Source organism: Quercus suber, unplaced genomic scaffold (genome assembly GCF_002906115.3).
Source record: "Quercus suber isolate HL8 unplaced genomic scaffold, Cork oak 2.0 scaffold_81, whole genome shotgun sequence".
Classification (NCBI taxonomy): domain Eukaryota; kingdom Viridiplantae; phylum Streptophyta; class Magnoliopsida; order Fagales; family Fagaceae; genus Quercus; species Quercus suber.
This window is the reverse complement of record NW_027069546.1, coordinates 881,710-898,124: the sequence shown is the minus strand read 5'-3', so window position 1 is coordinate 898,124 and position 16,415 is coordinate 881,710. Positions and strand designations below refer to the sequence as shown.

At 32.4% G+C, this 16,415-nt stretch overlaps 1 protein-coding gene across 1 annotated transcript; it reads right to left on the bottom strand.

Moving 5' to 3' along the window:
• Positions 1–10,870: 10,870 nt before the first annotated feature.
• LOC111993288 (uncharacterized protein At4g15970-like) lies at positions 10,871–16,183 on the bottom strand. Its single transcript, XM_065773841.1, has 3 exons — positions 15,853–16,183; positions 12,240–12,605; positions 10,871–11,601 (listed from the first exon to the last, which is right to left on the bottom strand). Exons 1-3 carry the CDS (start codon positions 16,078–16,080, stop codon positions 11,110–11,112), a joined length of 1,086 nt encoding a protein of 361 aa, XP_065629913.1. The 5' UTR covers positions 16,081–16,183; the 3' UTR covers positions 10,871–11,109.
• Positions 16,184–16,415: the final 232 nt, after the last annotated feature.

Here is a 16,415-nt window from a genome sequence, read left to right as displayed (position 1 = left end):
CTTTCTTGAGCAGTTCCTTGAGTGTTCTTATGTCTTCAATAATACCACTTGTATATCCACTTTAAGGTCTTGAACACAACAGAAACTAAGACTTAATCACACATAAAGTGTTTTTTATCTTGGGATATGCCAATTTACAAATATGACTCTTACAACCTCCCCCTTTGGAAATCCGTTACAAAACCACAAGAGTACATTGAATGTCCTAGAATACTTTCTACTGAAGATAACACAAAAAATGACCTACTCTAAATGTTGAACTCTTGAAGAACTTTGCAAGACGAGAGCTCATTTATGAATATGACTTTGTAACCTATCTTTAACTGAAATACACTAAATAAGTACATTAAGGCATCGAGTGTAAAAAAAGACAAGTTATATAAATATTCAACAAATGCAAGAGATAAAGAAAAGAATAATACATGTGGAATAAAGAAAATACACACACACACACATATATCTCAAAGCAGAAGCTGAAGCCATTAATTTGGCGACCTACGTTGCTGTTCTTCGTGGCTTTGAGTTTGTAGTGGTTGAGAGCGATGCTAAAGCTTGTATTGATGCTCTCAAAGCCCCCATTGATGAAGTACCTTGGAGAATCTCATCCATAACTGCGGATACCCTATCGTGGGCTTCCTGTGGCCTGCAGTTTGTGTTCAGGTGGAGTCCTAGAGAATCAAATAAAGCAGCCCATGTTTTAGCTTCTTGGTGTTTAAGGAAAAATTTAGCTGGATGTTTTAGTCAGGGTTATGCTCCTAGCCCTTTTATGGATGTAATTAACTCTGAACTCTTATTTGCTGTATCTGATGTTTAGTCTTCGTTTCTTTTGTTTGTCAATAAAATTTTCTGTTCATCAAAAAAAAAAAATATCTCAAAGTAAGACCAAGTGTGTGTCAAAGGTTTACAAAAACCATAAGTACATGAAAACGTCCATACTACATCAAGAATCTTCACTACATCCCTAAAAAATATCCACTAACAACAAGCCTACACCTACTTTACAACTATTCCCCATTTTTGTCATTAGGGACAAAGGTGGATCACTATGAAAGAGTAGTGTCGTTGTCAAAAGCAAAAATATCATCACCATCATCAACATCAAAAGAGGCAACTGGAGAGGCATCACGCAAGGCAATACTGGCGACAAGTGATGTGTCTAATATGAGTGTTCATTTGATACATCTAATTAGCAAGATGTCCTAGACGAGCATCATGTAAAGTATGCATCTCTCGAATCTCACCAATCTCATCTCGAAGGAGATGCATCTAGTCAAGAATAGTAGTGAGAGTAGCCTTTACTCCAGAAGGAGCAACTGAAGATGATGGTCAAGATGCATAGGCAGCATCCTTAGCATCATAGAACTTAGCCTCCTTCTACTGGGCTGAGTCTCATCCTCTCTAGGCTGCTTAGCTTTAGTTGTTATCTGTGAAGAGCTCCTAGAGATAGTTCCCTTCCTAAGGGTACCCATGACATGACAGTGGCCGGTAGAAGAAAAACTGACACCAAAATGAGTGAGAATATGAGTGATAGGGGAGGGAAATACAAGTTCCTCACGGTTTGCAGTATCAAGATGCATATCTAGAATAGATAGTATCAACTGTGATGGGAAGTCTATGGATAGGCATTCTAGCAAACAATAAAGAAACCAAGCACAAGTGTTGGTGATAGTGTTATAGTGAGAAATAGGAGTAAAGACAAACATCATAATCATGTTTAAAAGCCTAGGGCCTTTAGAAAAAATTACGAGTCACCATACTTAAGATATGGCCCTAAGTAGACTGTCATCCACAAAACAGAAAGGCTAGTGCATCACAAGAGAGGGATGCAAGCACTAGTGATCTAGGGTAGTCAGGGCTCTCTACCCTAGGAACATGGTGTACATCAAAGATAAACTCTTGTGTAATAGAGATACGTATACCTCAAACACGTGTAGTGAACATGGGTACAAAGGTATTGATGGTGTATATGTTGGAGTAAAACTCCTTTATAAACACCTTGGAATAGGTAGCGGATGGTCCACAAAGGAACTCCCATCAATAAGACTTAAATGTCTTGGGTACCACAATTTCTAATAATTTAGATAGGAGAATCTATAGCTCTACGTGAGGTTGGTGTAGTGAAAATTTCTCCTCAAATGAACCAGATAGCAGAGGGAATAGAAGAAGACTCAGTAAGGGGGAAATGAGATTGTGTTTAGGGACATGTTCTATTTGGGTGCTATAGGAAGAGTAAAAGAATAAGAAAGGACACATGAGTACATGTAAAGATGTGAGAGATTTCGCCCCTTGCCTTTTTTAATAGTGTTAGGTCAAGCCCATGTGAATGGGTGAAGTCGTGTTATTGCCTCTTAAAATAGAGGTTCGACTGTTATATTTTCCCCTTTAGATTAAGGGTTTTACAATGTAGTTGCCACTTAATTATTGGAATAAATAAGAAAACCAAAATTGAAAAATACCTCATTTTATTAATTTGAAATTGAATTTACATTAATCATAGGAAAATTACATGACTTTGGTCCTAGATACAATCTAAGATAAAGTACATGGTTTTGTTTCTTAGTTACAATCTAAAAATTGAAATTACAAGGATAAACATTGATCTATCAACTCTTGATCTAAGCTTGGAAGCTATGTTACAAGGTGAGAAGGTATTAGGCACCCACCTTGCCCGGTGAAATTGGTCTTCTTGACTATGGTGGCCAATATTCATATCACATCATCCAATATGTTATTAATTAATTTGCATGTTAAATTTAATGTGTGTGCATGTGATAACCCTAATTCAATTTATTAAGTATTTCATTTGGATCGAAAAAATTTTTAGTGAATGTGTGTGGATGGTGATATTCTAGATTCAAGAATTTGAAATAATTATTAAGCAAACATCTTTTTCATGTTTTTGATGTGAATATAAGATCAAAATGTTATGCATGAACATGTAATGNTAATTCTCTTAGTCAATTCACTGCCTATTTCATTTTTCTTCATACATTCGAACTTGCTTTTAATTAAGCACTGTTTGGCCAAGCTCTCTTAGAAAAGGAAGCAATCAAAGTATAAATACTCTCTATGTTCGAAATTACTGCTGCAGCACATATACCGGTTAAGGTTTTGGCTCTCTGTTTGAAACTTTTTGGAAGATTTTGCAAGTGACTGAAAACTATATAAGCTTATAGGAAGATATGCATAATTTATACATAAAACAAAAGTTATGCATGTTTTATTCATAGAAAAAAAAAAAAATCTATGCAAGATTAAGTTTTATAAATTTCTGTTTCCTCTTTAACTTTTTAATATCTTAACTAATTTTTGAAGTTATCGTTTTTTATTTTGACATGCTTGTTGAGTTTTGAACTTATGATTAGACAATATCAAACATTCCATGCCATATATATTCCAACTCAACCTTGGTACATATATAGCAGGGCTATAACCGTACTTGAGATTAGTAAGTCCATATATAGCAGGGCTAAAACCATACTTGAGATAATTACTAATGTTACTGCATTTCACATTACCAACCTGAGAGTGATTTTGTTGGGTTATATATTCACCCCAATTAATTAATCTAATTACTTTAATTGATTAATTATGGCACATTTGGTAGATTGTAACGGTAATTACATAAAAATAGGAATAGGTATTACAAATAATACATGATGTTGTAATGTAATACTTATTACTATTTATTTGTTTGGTAACAATGCAGTAATAGATTCTTGAAAACAATGGAATAAAAGTATTTTAAATCAAACTTAAGATATATTTTAGAAAATATCTTACTCATATAATTATATTTCCTAAAAAATAATATTTTTAAAATTTGAAAGAGAGATTAGTTATTATTATTATTATTTTTCATAATTGTTATGTGCATATGGAAAGTTTGTTTATTTGAAAATATATTAATTTTAGAAATTAATACACCTACTAAGGAATAGCTATTACAACTCTTTTAGAGATGTGTTATTTTTTTATGATTTTTTATTTTCATAAGTGTTATGTGCATATGGAAAGTTTATTTATTTGAAAATATATTAATTTTAGAAATTAATACACCTACTAAGAAATAGCTATTACAACTCTATTAGAGATGAATAGTTATTCATCATTTTAAAGAATAACTACTCATAAATGCCTATTTCCTGTAATAAAAATATAATCAAACTACTGAATAGCTAAACCATAGAAATAACTATTATATTGCAGTGCCTATTACATCTGCCAAATATATCCTTAGTCAATTTATATGCAAATCAGATTAGGTCAGAATCAAATCACTAAACTAAATTAAAGTGCAGTAGAAAATAAGTTTGACACGGTGATTTGATCATGATGGGGAAAACCCTTGCAAGCAAAAAATCCCACTAAGTGAATCAGGTCAACACTTCTGAAGAACCCACTAATTAAGAATTAAGCAATTACAAGTATAAGAAATCTTACTCCAATTGAAATATCCCAAAGTACCTACCTACAATAGAACCTACTGGCCTATACCAGTATCAACTCCAATACCCGATTGAATTTGTTTTTGTAGAGACTCTACTTTGCACAGATTCTAGTATGTGACTAACACCATAAGAACTTGATAATTATTTAGGATTGGCAGAATTCTTCAATTTGCGCTTTAAGGATCTAGAAGCAACTTAGTACAAAACCCTAAGGTGCAAAAAAAGTCGTAACAACTCCTATTAAGCGTGTATCTCTGTATGTGTATGATAACGACTGTAAAATATAGTTTTTATATGCTCTGGAACCCTGGTAAATTAAACCCTAGGAAAGCGCTATCATCATGGGCTGAAAACTTATCTGAAATATCAAAATACCCAAAGCTTGATAGATCGGGTGGTGTCTGCCGTGACTTAAATAATGCTCCCAAGTGCAGGATTGTTGCAAAGTAATAACTTGAAAAGTCCGAGGTCGAATCCACAAGGAAAAGAGAATTGATTAGCAAACTACAAGAGAATAAAACTAAAATAATAAAGTTTAACTGAAGAGAGTTTTGATAGTTTAGTAAAGGTAATTTAAATTGAGAAAAAATAACAATATATTAAGGCACTAAAGTTTAGGAATCTGCACACAACACATCTATTGGTAGTCTTAACAATATTTATTTTATAACTCAACCAAAATTCATACGAAGGATGATCTTAGTCGGATGATTTAATAATAAAAAATCAAGATAATTATTTAAGGTAGTTTCATGCAATTAATTGATTTTAGGCAAAACAAAACTAGTGAATTAGTTCGTAGGGAATATTAAGCATTTAACGTGCCCGGAGTCTACGATAAATCAAAGGATTATACAGAACTAAACCCTTTTCTAGATGAGTAAAACAATCAAAAACATAAAAACATAAGCATTAAAACCAATAAATAATTGTTAAGAATATACCAATAAACAGTTGGGTTTCACCCTTTGCCTTAGCAAGGCTTCTAGCAAGTCATAACACAAATAAAACTCTAAAAACTATAAAGAAATTTTGAGAAAACCTAAATTATGTTCTATACAGCTCTCCCTGATTTTTTCCCTCAAGAGCCTTTAAATAGGTCAAGGAATCTTCTTACAGGTTGAATTCCCATTTGGAGAAAATCCCAAGTTTTTAGGCTTCAATTAACCGACGTTTTTGACCTATTTAACTTCATAATTCGGACTTTGGGTAAACCACAAAGTTGTAGCCCTTTAAGTTAGCTTTCAGCCCAACTTGAATCATCTCGATTGGATATTGGAGGCAAAAGTTATACTCCAAATAATAACTGGTGTGCAAGCTGGAATCCTAATCCGAATTGGACTTAGATTAGGTGCAAATTTCCTTTGATTCCTTGCTCCAATTGGACTTGAATTTAATTGGGTTGGCCTTCTTTGACTTCATCATGGCCTTGTAAAATTAAATTCCATTAGCTTTCTTCTTTGCACAAATCTACTTATTTAATTTCATTATCCTACAAAAGACAAATTCACGCATTAAAATTTAATTAAGCACAAAATTGATTATTTAGCATTATTCCAAAATCAACTATAAAATGCATGAATTAACTCAAAATAAATATGATAATTCTTTATAATAATAATAATATAAATATGAAAAATTAAGATATTATCAGTGTTGAGATAGGTATCGAGGTTCATTAAATCTCGATAGATTGAAAGGTATCAAGCAAGTGTCGAGATTTGCAGTTCTAGCCTTTCTTGAGCAGTTCCTTGAGTGTTCTTATGTCTTCAATAATACCACTTGTATATCCACTTTAAGGTCTTGAACACAACAGAAACTAAGACTTAATCACACATAAAGTGTTTTTTATCTTGGGATATGCCAATTTACAAATATGACTCTTACAACCTCCCCCTTTGGAAATCCGTTACAAAACCACAAGAGTACATTGAATGTCCTAGAATACTTTCTACTGAAGATAACACAAAAAATGACCTACTCTAAATGTTGAACTCTTGAAGAACTTTGCAAGACGAGAGCTCATTTATGAATATGACTTTGTAACCTATCTTTAACTGAAATACACTAAATAAGTACATTAAGGCATCGAGTGTAAAAAAAGACAAGTTATATAAATATTCAACAAATGCAAGAGATAAAGAAAAGAATAATACATGTGGAATAAAGAAAATACACACACACACACATATATCTCAAAGCAGAAGCTGAAGCCATTAATTTGGCGACCTACGTTGCTGTTCTTCGTGGCTTTGAGTTTGTAGTGGTTGAGAGCGATGCTAAAGCTTGTATTGATGCTCTCAAAGCCCCCATTGATGAAGTACCTTGGAGAATCTCATCCATAACTGCGGATACCCTATCGTGGGCTTCCTGTGGCCTGCAGTTTGTGTTCAGGTGGAGTCCTAGAGAATCAAATAAAGCAGCCCATGTTTTAGCTTCTTGGTGTTTAAGGAAAAATTTAGCTGGATGTTTTAGTCAGGGTTATGCTCCTAGCCCTTTTATGGATGTAATTAACTCTGAACTCTTATTTGCTGTATCTGATGTTTAGTCTTCGTTTCTTTTGTTTGTCAATAAAATTTTCTGTTCATCAAAAAAAAAAAATATCTCAAAGTAAGACCAAGTGTGTGTCAAAGGTTTACAAAAACCATAAGTACATGAAAACGTCCATACTACATCAAGAATCTTCACTACATCCCTAAAAAATATCCACTAACAACAAGCCTACACCTACTTTACAACTATTCCCCATTTTTGTCATTAGGGACAAAGGTGGATCACTATGAAAGAGTAGTGTCGTTGTCAAAAGCAAAAATATCATCACCATCATCAACATCAAAAGAGGCAACTGGAGAGGCATCACGCAAGGCAATACTGGCGACAAGTGATGTGTCTAATATGAGTGTTCATTTGATACATCTAATTAGCAAGATGTCCTAGACGAGCATCATGTAAAGTATGCATCTCTCGAATCTCACCAATCTCATCTCGAAGGAGATGCATCTAGTCAAGAATAGTAGTGAGAGTAGCCTTTACTCCAGAAGGAGCAACTGAAGATGATGGTCAAGATGCATAGGCAGCATCCTTAGCATCATAGAACTTAGCCTCCTTCTACTGGGCTGAGTCTCATCCTCTCTAGGCTGCTTAGCTTTAGTTGTTATCTGTGAAGAGCTCCTAGAGATAGTTCCCTTCCTAAGGGTACCCATGACATGACAGTGGCCGGTAGAAGAAAAACTGACACCAAAATGAGTGAGAATATGAGTGATAGGGGAGGGAAATACAAGTTCCTCACGGTTTGCAGTATCAAGATGCATATCTAGAATAGATAGTATCAACTGTGATGGGAAGTCTATGGATAGGCATTCTAGCAAACAATAAAGAAACCAAGCACAAGTGTTGGTGATAGTGTTATAGTGAGAAATAGGAGTAAAGACAAACATCATAATCATGTTTAAAAGCCTAGGGCCTTTAGAAAAAATTACGAGTCACCATACTTAAGATATGGCCCTAAGTAGACTGTCATCCACAAAACAGAAAGGCTAGTGCATCACAAGAGAGGGATGCAAGCACTAGTGATCTAGGGTAGTCAGGGCTCTCTACCCTAGGAACATGGTGTACATCAAAGATAAACTCTTGTGTAATAGAGATACGTATACCTCAAACACGTGTAGTGAACATGGGTACAAAGGTATTGATGGTGTATATGTTGGAGTAAAACTCCTTTATAAACACCTTGGAATAGGTAGCGGATGGTCCACAAAGGAACTCCCATCAATAAGACTTAAATGTCTTGGGTACCACAATTTCTAATAATTTAGATAGGAGAATCTATAGCTCTACGTGAGGTTGGTGTAGTGAAAATTTCTCCTCAAATGAACCAGATAGCAGAGGGAATAGAAGAAGACTCAGTAAGGGGGAAATGAGATTGTGTTTAGGGACATGTTCTATTTGGGTGCTATAGGAAGAGTAAAAGAATAAGAAAGGACACATGAGTACATGTAAAGATGTGAGAGATTTCGCCCCTTGCCTTTTTTTATAGTGTTAGGTCAAGCCCATGTGAATGGGTGAAGTCGTGTTATTGCCTCTTAAAATAGAGGTTCGACTGTTATATTTTCCCCTTTAGATTAAGGGTTTTACAATGTAGTTGCCACTTAATTATTGGAATAAATAAGAAAACCAAAATTGAAAAATACCTCATTTTATTAATTTGAAATTGAATTTACATTAATCATAGGAAAATTACATGACTTTGGTCCTAGATACAATCTAAGATAAAGTACATGGTTTTGTTTCTTAGTTACAATCTAAAAATTGAAATTACAAGGATAAACATTGATCTATCAACTCTTGATCTAAGCTTGGAAGCTATGTTACAAGGTGAGAAGGTATTAGGCACCCACCTTGCCCGGTGAAATTGGTCTTCTTGACTATGGTGGCCAATATTCATATCACATCATCCAATATGTTATTAATTAATTTGCATGTTAAATTTAATGTGTGTGCATGTGATAACCCTAATTCAATTTATTAAGTATTTCATTTGGATCGAAAAATAAATTTTAGTGAATGTGTGTGGATGGTGATATTCTAGATTCAAGAATTTGAAATAATTATTAAGCAAACATCTTTTTCATGTTTTTGATGTGAATATAAGATCAAAATGTTATGCATGAACATGTAATGAGCAACTAAGAACATGTGAAGAACATATAAAAAATTTAAGAACATTCAAACATATTCAAGGGAATTTAAATAATTACTATCATATTTTAATTTTAAATTCTCATCATGGAAACATAAAAAACAAGTTAGGGAAATGGATTATACATTTATGCAAGATCCATACGGTGGAGAATGAGACTCTTGGTGGAGGTCCTAAGCGTGGAGGAAAAGAAAAGCTAGGAGAGGGAGAGTGAGTCTCAAGAAGACTAAAATATGACAAGACTACTCTACTTCACTAGAACTCAAGAGAGGAGAAGAGAGTGAGTTTTTGTCTATCTTGGAATGGAGGAGGGGGGAGTTATAGAGTAGTGGTGGGAAAAATATGAACGGAATGTTATTTAATGAGAGTTGTCAAAAAATCATAAACTTAGACCTTATTTTAGCCTTTAGGAAAATCTGGTGTATTAAATGTAGAGATTGGTGGGAGTGAGGAGCAAGTAAAATTCGGTTTTCCCATAACTACTATAACAGCTTGTAGAGCCAACTTCAAAAAATCATATCTTACTCAATTCTGATTAGAATTGTCTCATTGTTGTGCTCAAATTGAATCTCCGGATGTCTAGTTTCTGAAAAAATTAACTTCATTCACAGATTCAAAATATTTTGAGAGATATCAACGAAAAAGGGAGCAAAGGTCATTTAATAGAAAATAATTTCAGCACAATTAACATTAATATGCTCTAACCACTCCCATTTCAGACTTAATTAGTTCCAAATTTACCCTAATTAAAAAATAATTGCACAAATTACTCATTGAATAATTAATGTTTGATTATCTAATTAATTAAGTGTATGCAACTTTACCATAAAATGTAGTCCTAGCCAATCAAATTATGACATGTCATTAATCTTAAATTGATTATAGTTATAACCAATTGGAATCAATTGTTCATAATCACATATAGTCGGACTCAATTTGTGATAGTGCATCTCGGCCATTAAAACTTGATTTGATGATAACTTCAATCTGATGGTTCGATTAGAGCTTATGACCAGTCGATTTGATTGTTACAACATCAAGATCATTTTGGTGAAATGAGATTAAAGATCTAATGATTAAAATCAAGATGCATATTTCTAATGTAAAATTACCATTTTACCCTCCATGTGAAGTTAAATGCGGGTTGCGAAATGGGGTGTCAACAGATATAATGAAAGAGAAATGCATGAAATGCATGAACATGTGTCATGAGTGTTTAGTAACTTCCAAAGGGCAAAAAACCATTCCAACACTATAACACAACATAATCAAGCACACAATCCTAGAAAATGCATGATAATGTGTAAAATTGCAATAGAGATGCAATGCATGAAAATATTGTTGATAAACAACAAAACCCATAGCCTAAGCATTCAAAATTTCACAAACCTCCCCCACGCCTCCTCCCCCCCCCCCCCCCCAAAAAAAAAAAAACCTCAAAAAATTTGAAAATGTAGGTTTAAATGCATGAAATGAATGGAATTTGAAGAAAAAGAAAGGATTTCGACCACATAATGATGAAAATGATGGAGTTAGAAGGTCAAAATTAAGGTTGGAAGGCTTTATTTAGTGGTTTGGGTTGAGAAGGATTGTGAGAGATCTTGGAAAAGCCAAGCCAGAGAGAGAGAGAGAGAGAGAGAGAGAGAGAGAGAGTTTGAAATAAGCTGGTTGAATCCAAAAATAAAAAAAAAATTCATATATTAAAAAAAACCCAAAAAAAAAAAAAAAAACTAAGACCAAAATAGATCATTGGCCATATATAAGGACAAAATAGTGTGATGTTATGCCCACTTGAAGCATAATATACTGAAAAATTCTTAGGTAATTTTGAAGTATAGTGAAATAGTACTTTCTCTTTTCACATTCATGGTGGACCCCATTGTGAATTTAATGAGCAGACCCCACCATAAATGTGAGAGGAGGGAGTATCATTCTTCGTACTCCAGAAATACTTAAGAATTACTCTAACCTGCAATGATCTGGAACTGTCCATGAGGATGGTGATGATGCTTTGATAGTTGCGGGCAATGAAGTGAATTTGATCCAATCCTCGAGCAAAATCTTAAGGTCATGAACTTTGTTGGGTTGACCAACGCAACAATTAGCATGCATTGTACAGACTAAGTTCAAATCTTTACTAGGCTCACAAAATCCACCAAAATAGGCAGTATCAAGGAACTTCATTCTTATTCCAATCTTCTTGATGAATGGGTGGCTTTTGATCTTGTTCAAAACATCTTGATCGTGCATGCCTTTATAATCTTCTCTCGATTTGTACCAAAACTTGTAAAATGGAATTGTCCTATTGTTGGATATTACATAGGTAAACCCTCCATTTGGGAGGTTATTTACATCATCAGGATTCCCTACATATTTATCACAAGCAATTTGGAAATCCGCATTTGAATGAAATCGTTGAAATGGATCTCGGAACCACATAACATCAGCATCCTGGAATTTTAAAAACAAACTACTGTCAAATCAGAATTTGGCTCTATTAATCATATTTCATCCTAGCTATAGACTTAACGAAAACAAAGCTATGAATTCATGCCTGTACCTATCTTCTACTTCTCTTCAGTTTTTTTTTTTTTTCCACATTTGTATTGATATATACATATTTTACCATCTAATTTTCCTTAAACCTAACCATCCAAAACAGACTGTCTTATCCAAAATAATAATAATAAATCCAAAACAGTTGTTTTACAAATTTCCAAAACTTATAATGCAACCCAATCTTGGTTTCTATTCATTAAACAACTTTCGTTTGGCATTGACTTAAAAAACTAGTTTATTTTACTATTTAGTTTATTTTTGTTACTATTCATAAATCTCACTGCACTTTTTGGTATTATTTATAGGTTTCATTGTACTATTTCAGCTAATTTTTACATTTACTTTTTGGTACTATTTATAGGTCTCATTATACTATTTTAGCTAATTTTTACCTTTATCTATATTACTTTCAGTAAAAAGTTTTCAATTTCGACTAAATTAACCATTTTCAAACAGGCATTCAGTAATAATAATAATAATAATAATAATAATAATAATAATGTAGATAGGTGCAGAAATTGAGTACGTACCGTGAATACAAAGTTGTATCCCATCTGAAGAATAGAAGCCAATAGATCAATCCTTGTCCACATCATCTTTAAGTAGTTTGGGGTCATGAAGAAAGCCTCATTTGTAAAATTGTCTCCTCTACTTCGAAGATCATAACAATGAGGATGTGAAGCTAAGCAACGAGCATATGCCTTATCGTCCAAGCATATTATTACCAAGTGATTCAAAAGCCACTGTGTTTGGTACCCAATCCGAAAACTATGGAGAAAGAGATCTAGAACGGAATTTGGTTCTGCCCATGCGTCATTTAGAGTTGTCAATATAACAGTTCGGTCCTTCATTGATGCATTTTTTAGAACTCCATCCAACATAAGATCACCCACTTCCTGATACAGTAAATAGAATTGGTGTTAAGGGAGACCATTTTTAAATTTAAAAATTGAAGATCCTTAATTAAATAAAGTGTACAGTGAATAAGTTAGAAAAAAAAATAGAATAGTTTTTGAGGAGGTCAATTATAAAAGGACAAAACTTAAGTACAATATCTTAGGTGCTATTTATTAAGTTCTTCTTTTAAGATTCAGCCGTGTTGCTATTTAACTTAAAAATACACTAGGTTTCCATGAGAAAAAATAAACATGACAGAATCTTAAAAAAAGAAACTAAGAAACAGCACTTAAATATTATGCTTAAATCTAATAGACTTTTGATGATGCACAGCTGAGTCCTTATTATAGCATTTGTATTGGTTTGCTGACATATTTTTTTTTGCTAATAGCTAATAAATATAAAATAAACAAAAAATGCTTAGCTTGGAAACAGTAAAATACGATCAGACAATTCCCATTGGTCCGTTTCAAAAGCACTTTCCTTTCCCTTTTTTTTTTTTCTTTTTTTTTTTAATAATTGATATTCACTCCCTCAGTGAGTCTACACTCTACTCTACGCTCGAAAACTGAAAAAGGGTGATAGAAAATGAAAATTGATGTCTCTTAAAATTCCTATACACGTTTTTATCTTTAAAATTCCTATTAAACCTTTTTTTCACTAATACCACAACCCTTGTTAATTTTTCAAGTCCGTCTATAACAAATTTATGAAAAATCAATGCTTCTTTTCTTCTATCTATGTTTTAGTTTTTTACTTAAATATCAACATTTTATTATAATATTGAACTTTCTTTTTCTTTAATCTATTAGTATTTTTCTGTAATTTTTATTTTTTATTAAATCTTGATGTTATACTCCATTTAATAATTAATTTTAAATTATACAAATATGACATTATAAATAATTTTGGTTTTTCTAGATAAGTAGTATATTAAACATTGTTATTAATATTTTGGTTGTTTTATATATATATATATACACGACCCCCAAAAAAAAAATATATATATATATATATATATATACACACACCATTTATAAGAATATTCTCATCTTTAGACTAAACTTTTATGTGATTTGGAAATAACAAAATTTAGGTACAGTGCCTTAAGTGTTGTTCCTTAAGTTCCCTTCTTAAGATTCAGTCATGTGGCTACTTAATTAAAAATATACTTACATCCCATAACAAAAAAATCCACATGGCAGAATCTTAAGAAAAGAACCTAAAGAACAACACCTAAGTATTGTACCTAAGAAATACATTTAAACCTTACGTTTAACGAGGAAAAAACATGAAGACAACCAAGTAAAAATATATCTCTAACTCCACCTAAAATGCTTACAAAATAGGACATTTTCCTTTCTTAAAAAAGAAAAAAAAAAAAAAAAAAGGACACTCCTACTAATCCATGTTTTCAAGACAAACTTATCCAAACAAATTTTAAAAATAATCTCATCACATGCTCTTTCAAACGCCTACAAAATAAGACATTCTTTACTAATTTATACCAAACTTGTAAGTATTTTATATTCTACATATATTTTTATTTTGTACATTAGCAAGACACATATTCACTTTCTTCGTTAAATAAACTTTGGTTTTGTTCATAAAAAATTAAAAGATCAAGTATTGCCACAAAATTACAAAACTCTTCTAATTAAAAAATAAAATAAAATAAAAAACTCTTAGACTACCACATTTATTGTGAGACCATAATAACAGCAGGAACTTTTTATATAACAAGAAATTAATAGCCGGCTTTAGTTTGGAGAAAAATTGAAGGGAAAGGAGAAAAAAAAAAACTGAAAAGGAATGAAGTTGTATTCATCCCTTCTTTTAATTGGTGAGTGAATCACATTTATTGTAAGTTTATCATAACAGCTGGACCCAATTATTAATTAGAAGGAGGATCTTGAATTTGATGGGAAAGGAGAAAAAACTGGAAAATAAAGAGTAGTATTCATCCCATTCTTGGGTACATATTATATATATAAATATTTTGTTGAGATATGGGCAAAATATGATAGAGGGAAAATAAAGAGTTTTTTTTTTTTTTTTTTTTTTGAGGGTGGGGAAAATAAAGACTTTGGCAAGATAAAATCATACCATTGTCCCCTTTTTTTCTCAAGAGCAGGAAGACCTGATTCTCTTAAAAAAAATAAAAAATAAAAGAATAAAGAAAGGAGGAGGAAGATCTGAAAAGATACAGAATATACCTTAATGAAAGTTCTGATAATACCCAAAAAGCCCTTACTTAAAAAAATGGACAACTAAGAAAAACACGTTTCTATTTGTCCTTTTTTTAATTTTTTATAAGAGTTTGAAACTCACCTTGATCCCACCGGTTTTAACAATTAACTTATTATTTATTTATAAATTAAAATTTTCTTCTCGGACAAATCAAATGTCTCTCTCACATCATGAATCGTGTTTCTCCCATATTTCTAGATATGAACAGCTTTCCTAATCTCACGTAAGGATTTTCCACAGCCAAAAAATAAAAAGCTAAAAGGATTTCACTTTTACGATATGGAGTTGGAGAACCAAAAAAAATAAATAAATAAATAAATAAAAAGTAAATTAATAAAACTAAGATAAGACTTACAGTGATACTTATATCTATACCGCTTTACATGGTATATATAATCGATTAACCCACCAAAGAAAAAAAGTATATATAATCGTTGGACAATCTTCTAATCATATTAGTGTTTGATTTTGATTCTATGAATTGATTAAATCCTGTTCGACCAAAACAAAAAAGAGTTGATTAGACCTGCTTACACTCGGTGCCTTTACTCCCTCATCCGCAATTTTTTTGTCACCGTTCAATGTTCCGTCTGTACTATGAAAGGAATATTCGTGTCCTCAAAACAGAGAGAGAAATGAAGATATAAGAGCAGGGTCTTTAATGGTGTCAACCTATTACGTGGTTTCAAATAATTCACTGAATAGAAAAATTAAACCCAGCTAATATTACACAGAATACTAGTGCTAAAAACAAAACAAAACAAAAAATGAACATGAATCATATTCTTTTTTTCTTTTTTTGTCGGAGCATGTAATTTACGTAGTATAGTTTAAGAGTTTTATAGCTTTAACTTATTACGTGTTAATCTTAAATCTTTTCTTCCAAACAATCGAATTTATCCCCAAAATAAAAAAACAAAAATGGATAGCATAGGTAGCAAAGAGTAATTAAGAAATAACAAACATAGATAGATTGAGAAAGAAAAGGGAACTCACTCTCGATGACGATGACGATGAAGCAGAAAAAGGAGGACGATGGAAATAATAAGAGGTGGGCAGAAAGCTGGCAAAAGGATTGGCGTTGTTGTGAATAACAAAGGCTAAAACTGCTATTCCCATGAATAAAAGCGTGACCTTAAAGACCCGCCGGACGACATGATTGTTGTTTCCCGAAATCAATGGCTTGTCTTCGGTTAAGCCCTCCGCCGAATTGCTCGTTGTCATTGCTTATGTTATGTGATGTGATTTTGATTCCTTGGACTAACAACGTGTCCGGTGGGTGCTCTTTATATTACTCAAATCAATTCTTTATATGAGTCAATTCTTTTAGTTCTTATAGCCTAAGTTAAGTTAGTTAACCCTCTGCCTACTTCTCTTCTGTTTCTTCCAATCCTTCCGTCTAAGAAAAAGGCTCATTTGATAATGTTGTTCTAATAAAATTATTTGTATATTTTGAAAATATTTATGGGTGAAAAAATACGTAAAAATACGTACAGTATTGTTTAAAAACTGAAAACTATTGTTTAAATGCATTTATCAAACCGTCCTTAGAATTTTGT